The sequence below is a fragment of the Herpailurus yagouaroundi genome, unplaced genomic scaffold, assembly GCF_014898765.1.
Source record: "Herpailurus yagouaroundi ecotype Mexico unplaced genomic scaffold, PumYag 222, whole genome shotgun sequence".
Lineage (NCBI taxonomy): Eukaryota > Metazoa > Chordata > Mammalia > Carnivora > Felidae > Herpailurus > Herpailurus yagouaroundi.
In genome coordinates, this window is record NW_024412453.1 from 18,315,839 (window position 1) to 18,318,713 (window position 2,875).

At 53.0% G+C, this 2,875-nt stretch overlaps 2 protein-coding genes across 8 annotated transcripts in view; one reads left to right on the top strand and one right to left on the bottom strand.

The window, feature by feature from the left end:
• Positions 1-1,060: 1,060 nt before the first annotated feature.
• FAHD1 (fumarylacetoacetate hydrolase domain containing 1) lies at positions 1,061-2,457 on the bottom strand. The gene has a single exon (XM_040459459.1). The coding sequence runs from the start codon at positions 2,424-2,426 to the stop codon at positions 1,761-1,763; it is 666 nt and encodes a 221-aa protein (XP_040315393.1). The 5' UTR covers positions 2,427-2,457; the 3' UTR covers positions 1,061-1,760.
• Positions 2,295-2,875, top strand: part of HAGH (hydroxyacylglutathione hydrolase) — a 19,353-nt gene continuing 18,772 nt past the window's right edge. For 6 of the 7 annotated variants that reach the window (XM_040459438.1, XM_040459441.1, XM_040459442.1 and 3 more), the window contains exon 1: positions 2,454-2,604. In XM_040459438.1, the coding sequence (XP_040315372.1) occupies positions 2,481-2,604 (124 nt within the window). In that variant the 5' untranslated portion in view covers positions 2,454-2,480. Of the gene's footprint in view, positions 2,605-2,875 lie in introns of all 7 variants that reach the window. The other variant, XM_040459446.1, reaches the window with a different exon arrangement.

Below are 2,875 nucleotides of genomic sequence, written 5' to 3' on the forward strand. Positions count from 1 at the left end.
CCCAAAAATAAATAAACGTTAAAAAAAAAAAAAATCACAGGGGCGCCTGGCTGGCGCAGTCGGTTGACTTTGGCTCAGGTCACGATCTAGCAGTCTGTGAGTTCAAGCCCCATGTTGGGCTCTGTGCTGACAGCTCGGCGCCTGGAGCCTGCTTTTGGATTGTGTCCGCCCCTCCCCTGCTTGTGCTCTGTCTCACCCTGTCTCTTAAAAATAAATAAATGTTTAAAAAAATTAAAAATTACAATGTCATCCACAGGTTTGGAAGAAGGTAGACTGCATGCTTCACTGTAGCTGGCTCTGGGTGAAAGAAATTTTGGGTGTTTTGCTTATTCATGTTCCCTACCTCTTCTGTAATAAGCGTATACTGCTTAAGCAGTTACAATAAGAAACCTGATTAGAAAAGAAGTTAAGATAGCGTGACATTTAGTAAACAAGTCCAATCCCGGCACCTCACAGTAAGTGTGGAATTAAATGTGGGGGTTGTGTAATACCTAAACGTCTGAGTCTTCTTGTAGATCTGCTTACAAGATGCAGCCTGCCTTGTGGTCAAGACTTCAAGTTCTGGTCTTAGGAAAGCTGGGTTAGAGCACGGCTCTCTCCCTCAGCTGAGTGACTGTGGAGCCAGGCCGGCTAGCCTCTGAATCCCCATCTTCCTGTGCGACAGGGACGGCAGGCAGAGCAATCTCACAGCTTTGCTGAGGGTTCAGTAATACGCGGAAAGCTCTTGGCACGGTGCCTAGCAGTACTAAGGGTTCGATAAACGTGAGCTATTATTAAATGAGATGTCCTCAGCTTTCTGGGAGCGGCCGGCGGACGCTGGCACTGTGCGTCTTGCCGAGACTCTCCGTCCCAGGAGGGCAGGCAGGAACAAGAGTAGCTCTCCCAGGCCATTCAACTTCCCCGAAGCCTCCTGTGTCTGGCTGGAGGTGGAGCTGCTGATTAACTCTGTTAATAGAGCACAGTGCTCCAGAGGCCAAAGAGCAATGATCAAGGTTTGAAGCCCCTTCATGCGAAAGCGTCCTTCCTAGCCACTACTGGAGGAGAAAAAGTACACTTTAAGGCCAAACAAAAGATAGCATATTTATTTGGAAAATAATCGTTTCAAAATTATCTCCCAAATTCAGAATCTATGGGCCATGGCACAGATGGGTGAGGTCATCATTAATTGGTCACGTATTACAATCTTAAATTAACTGATTATGTGGAGCAGTGGTTTTCCCCAGTTCCGTGATAAGAATCACTTGGAATGCTGGAGATTAATTCTGCCAATTAATATGGTGGGCCTGGGATGTGTCAGTAAGGTGGGAATTTTTTATTTTTACAATACCTCCAGATGGTTATCGTGATCAAGGAATTTTAGAAAACATGATTTTCAACTTCCTTTGCCGATTTTCAGTGTTGAATTCCTGATCCCAGAATGACTCACGGAAAAGTCGTATCCAGTCTGGTTTTAGGAAAGGAAAGTAAGGCCTCTGAACATTTAGTTTGATAAATTCTCCTCTTTGGAAGCTTCACGAAAACTTTGTTTTTTGTTTTTGTTTTTTTTCCTAAAAGACAATCGTTCTTTCCATTTCTGGCCCAGCTTTTCGATCACGTTTTCCTGGAAGAGTCCGTCTTCCTTAAGTCCTAACAACCCAATTAAGTCATATTTAAAAATTATTTCTTATTAAAGCATCGTTGCATTTAACAATTTTGCTTGCTTCTTCTGTCCACCTCCGTTCTCTCCTGAAACTTAAGAAGTCCGGGTGCTTTGTACAGACTCAGTACTCTGGCCTTTCGACCTTAAACGTCATACTGACGACCCCGTGTATGCCGGCCTGGATCTCATCGTTTTCTTTAACGGGTCCGACTCCCTTTGGCGTCCCGGTCAAGATAATATCTCCTTCTTCCAAGGTCATTATCTTAGAAACGTAGCTGATAATGTAGGGGATGGAAAAGATCATGGAGGACGTGTCACCCTCCTGCCTTAGTTCGCCGTTGACCTTGAGCCAGAGCTTCAGGTTGTGAGGGTCGGGGATCTTCTCTTTGGGCACGAACGCGCTGACGGGGCAGGACGCCGTGAAGCTCTTGGCGAGGGTCCAGGGCAGCCCCTTCTTCTTGCACTCGTCCTGCACGTCTCTGGCGGTCATGTCCAGGCACAGGGCATAGCCGGCCACGTAGTCCATGGCCGCGGCCTCGGGCACCGCGCGGCCGCGCCTGCCCATTACCACGCCCAGCTCGAGCTCGTGGTGCAGGTTGCGGCTGTAGGCCGGCATGAGGATGGCCGAGCCCTCGGGGGCGTAGGCGGTGGACGGCTTCAGGAAGAGCACCGGCTCGCTCGGCACGGCGCTCTGCATCTCCCTGGCGTGCTCCGCGTAGTTCCTGCCCACGCACACGATGTTCTTTCCCCACTCCCAGAAGCGGGACAACGGCCTGGGGGCTGCCATGTCCCGGCCGGGCGACCCCGAAGTCACGTGACTCCGCAGGAACCCGGTCACCTGATGCCTACGGCGCCCGGGAGAGAACCAACTACCTCTGAGCGCCGTCCCGTCGGCTACGGCCAGTTCCTCTCTGCGCTCTACCGGGCGCTCGGGAGTCGCAGCGCTCCAACTCCTGGGAGCCGCTGTCCAGCAGCTGCCTCGGCCACCGGTCTGGTCCCTGGAGAGACGCGGAGGCCCTGACGCTACTCTCCGGTCGCCGCCTCCGCCGCCTCCTGCCGCCTCCCGGCCCGAGCTGAGGTCCGCCGCTGCCGGGCCGCGAGCGGGCACGGGTTTGGACGCGAGCGCCGATTGGTCGGGGTCTGGGGCGGGGGCGCGAGACCTGCGCCGATTGGCTGGGGGGCGGGGCAGCGGGCGCCGATTGGCCGCGGCGCGCCGCCGGCGTGTGCAGCCCGCCC